Below are 4108 nucleotides of genomic sequence, written 5' to 3'. Positions count from 1 at the left end.
AGTTTCTACGTAAAGTGCACATTGCATCTAGAACAGAAACAGCCACCAGCATTACTCTGGCTCTTTGCAAGTATCCGCACACACAGCGTGCTAACACAAAGCTAACAAAGAACCCAGAGTGAATGTATGTCAACGCCAGCCCAGGAGCCAGAGCCCGATCTTCAAAGAGTAAAAAAATCAATGCAGTCATCAACAGAGTTGTCTCACTGTAGCTTCTATTTCTGCACGTTCCTGCAGTTTAATAACAGACACAGTTGCTATGAAGCATCTTTGTGTTGTTGTTTGTATTTTAAAAGACTGGACATGCGCATGTCCTTAGTAGGACAGAGATTTGTGTCAGTCAGCTATGTGACAGTGTATTTCTGGTAGTACAGTGGGTGACATCACAGTGGTTACATTCATATATAGTCTATGTTAAAAATACCACATGAAACATTTCTGTTATGCTTTCTCTTCCTTTTCTACATGTTGAACCATATGATGTTAATTAAAAACAAAACACCTCTACCATGATTAAATAGATCTCCTTATGCTGTTTTGTTTGCATGACATTGCATAACGACACAAGCTGTACAAAAAAAAGCACTAAATCTCTCAGTTTTTATCCATATGAACACTGAAAAAAATCACAAAAAAAACACCAATCTAAACATTATACAATATGACCAAAGATGCGTTTATTGTAAAGTCTGTGAAGGCTCCGTCTGCAAGTTTATTCTTGTTCATAAACATTACGGTGACAAACTCAAGAGGTGAGACCTGGCTACCAAACATGCATAATACATTCAGACCTTCAAAGAATGCTAATGTTAACTAGCCAATGCTAATGGTGAACATTTACATATTCTGCAGGTTGCAAAGCACCTTTACTGGTAGAATAACATTAATTGAGTGATGAGTAAATTATTCAGTAGTACTCATGTGATTGGTCACATGTGCAGGCAGAGCCTGCCATAATGTAAACTGGATGTGCATTTTCTTCAGTAAATCTGCATAACTTGCTCTTTGAAGTAAAGTTTTTCAAATCTGCTTTGATTACCTCCTTTGTAGATCGTCTCATAGACCTAAATGAACCCTACAGGGGGCACTGAGCATGTGATCTTTCAGTCATTCTGAGTGACCAATCAAAAACAGTCTTGTCTCTGATAAGTAGAGAACGTAAAGACCTTCTCTCAATGATCCACAGCAATTTGAACAAAATGACACCCCCGCTGTTATCCTTCTATGTGACATATCTACTCTCAGGATCAATAGGTAAGTTGCATCTTAAATAATTTTGTTGACAGCTACACAATGTCTCTCATAAATTCCAATACTTATCCAGTTATTATATTAAGTTCACTGTGTATTTTCTTTTATTTTCAGTTCATTTGGCAGCTCTGAAGCTATCACCATCATTAAATATCACATTTGTTAAAGCTGGTCAGGATTTAACTTTAAATTGTTCATTCAATCACACTACTGTTGCAGTGATGTTTTACTGGTATAAGCAACCTCTGGGACAGAAACCACAGCTGGTGTCGAAATTCTATAAGCATGACAAAGATGGTACTTTCACTGATGAATTTAAGAATGAGTCTCGCTTTGACCTGGAAACTATGAACTATAAAAACAACTTGAAGATCTCAAAAGCACAAATGTCAGACTCTGCTGCTTACTACTGCATAAGTGGCTATTCATATGTGTATGAATTTTTGGAGGGGATTATCATCCAAGTGAAGGATTCAGATTTGGTTTTCCAAGCTTCAGTTCATCAATCAACACCTGAGACCATCCAGTCTGGAGGCTCTGTGATGCTGAACTGTACAGTGCACGCTGGAACCTGTAGCGAAAAACACAGTGTTTACTGGTTCAAAAACTCTGAAGAATCTCACCCTGGACTCATCTACACCCACGGAGGCAGAAATGATCAATGTGAGAGGAATCGCAGCTCACAGACCCAAACCTGTGTGTACAACCTGCGAATGGAGAGTCTCAATCGGTCTCATGCTGGGACCTACTACTGTGCCGTGGCTTCATGTGGACACATACTGTTTGGAAATGGGGCCAAGCTGAACATTGAGGGTAGCTACCGCTCCTGCCTCTTTTGTTAAACAGTAACAATAGTTTCTAATCAAATATGATGTATGTGGTGTCTTTTAATGTCTGGTTCTCTACAGAAGAGGGGGAATCTTTTATCTATGTGTACGCCTTGAGCGGAGCTTTGGCGTTCAACTCAAGTCTGTTGGTTTTCCTGGCTTATGCAGCCTGTACCTTGTACAAGAGAAAAAACTGCAAATGCACAGGTGGGTTAACTGACTTCTTTAGATTTTACTGAATGCAATAACAAGGAAGAAAGACATTAATAAGTTGTTAAGTAGTCATAATGCTCATTGTTACATTAACTGAAGACATCAACTGGTGTTTCTTCAGCACACTTGGTTGAAATTTTTGGTCGACTCGCTTAAAGTCCAGATAATGTGTACAACAAGTACATTTCTTTCTTTCATTTTTCTTTTTAACAAAGTCCTTTCATAAATATGTATACTACATAAATGCAATTTGTACCTTTTCTTACTGTCAATTGCAAAGATGTAAAAAAAAAAAATTCTTAAGTGTAGTTATTTATTTATTTTGTTTACTGGAATGAAATGAATTAGCTCAGGACATACCTAATTTATTATTAAGTCATCGGTGGTTTACTGTTGTTCAGTATATTAAAGTGTCCTCTGCAATTCTGTGTTGACTACATATGGAGAGTCATTTTGTCGTGACTGCGCCAACTGAGTTAAAAGAAGGATCATTTTTTCCCTTCTTTTTTATAAACAGACCCTCGCGCGGAGTCTTCAGGGACCTCGGATCCAAATGGAGACGTAAGTTTTTGTGTAATGTTCTAATTTCTAAAAAAATATCAGTGAATAAATTAACTGTTTTTCGAGACCTTACAATGGAAGGAAAAAAAACACAGAATGAAGAGCACCTTAACAATTCGATGCATTGCAGTATTACATATTCTTGCGAAGGTCACAATGTCCAGTTTTCACTTGTAGTTCTGTTGTTTTGAAATTAATTTTATTATAAGTGAGGTTTTCTTTTAATGTGCCATCCAGTGGTTATGCTCGCTGGTTCAAGGGTAACATTTTTCTTTCTTTTTTTCTAAACAGGCATCTCAAGATGCAGACCATCTCCATTATGCTGCTTTGAAGGTGAACAAGGCCACCAGATCAAGAAGGCAGCAAGAGGACACCCTTAGCCAATGTGTTTATTCTAGTGTGAAGCAATAAAGTTGGACATGTTTTCTTTGTAGTCTCTGTGAGAAAAATGACACATTTTTTGCTTTTTGTTTGTGTGGTTTTCTCCTCCTAAACTAAATGTAAATCTGTGCCTTACAAAATAAACAGACATGTTTGCTTAACTTCAGCTGTGCCAGGTTCTTTTGTCAAAGGTGTGATATTTCCATTGTCACTGTATTTACATTGCATTCACGATGTACAGCGAGTGACATACACACAGTTGTGTGGTTTCACAATGCACCTTTGTGTTGCAGAGCTTAAGATCTGAACAGCCCTCTTTATTTCATAAAGCCTGCGCATCATTAGTGCTTCACCCTCTAGTTCAACACACATTATTTGATTCTAGATCTATTTTTGAATGAAACACTCTCATTAACACAATCTGAGTCGGGAGGAAACAACTGGCATGGCACTGCAGATGTGACTCATACAACACAGTCTTCTTCCAGGTGTGGTAGGTTGCTCACACAAAGCGGCAACCATTTCACAACAACAAATCCCGCCTTATTGCAAAGTCTAAAATGATTATGTGACATACACAAATCTTCCAGATTATCTGCCCTAAATGTATCGATGGCATCTGAAAGCCTTTGCAGGTTGTTTACTCTAAATGTGTCGTCTGCGCACAGCAGAGCTGAGGGAGTCTTTTTTTAGCGTCTGTGTGGTTGATAGGCAAAAACATAGCTCTCAGTATACTTCAGCCATGCACTCCTGTAGGACCCTTTGCGCTCTTTGTGGTCTCAAACAGGAAGTCTCTGCATTGTTTTTGTACATTGCAGCCACACAGTTTAACTCGGCTTACCAATTACTCTTTTAGGTAGTTAAAAAAGACAACA

General features: G+C 38.2%; 1 protein-coding gene across 1 annotated transcript; it reads left to right on the top strand.

Annotated features, from left to right (window-relative positions):
- Positions 1-1194: 1194 nt before the first annotated feature.
- Positions 1195-3263, top strand: LOC102194984 (uncharacterized). The gene is made up of 5 exons (XM_013915140.1): positions 1195-1254; positions 1366-2064; positions 2160-2285; positions 2809-2852; positions 3144-3263. The coding sequence occupies exons 1-5, from the start codon at positions 1200-1202 to the stop codon at positions 3261-3263; spliced, it is 1044 nt and encodes a 347-aa protein (XP_013770594.1). The 5' UTR covers positions 1195-1199.
- Positions 3264-4108: the final 845 nt, after the last annotated feature.

The sequence above is a fragment of the Pundamilia nyererei genome, unplaced genomic scaffold (assembly GCF_000239375.1).
Source record: "Pundamilia nyererei isolate P.nyererei 1_Seehausen unplaced genomic scaffold, PunNye1.0 scaffold00260, whole genome shotgun sequence".
Taxonomy (NCBI): domain Eukaryota; kingdom Metazoa; phylum Chordata; class Actinopteri; order Cichliformes; family Cichlidae; genus Pundamilia; species Pundamilia nyererei.
Note: the sequence above shows the minus strand (reverse complement) of the source record. Positions and strands in the feature narration are given on the sequence as shown.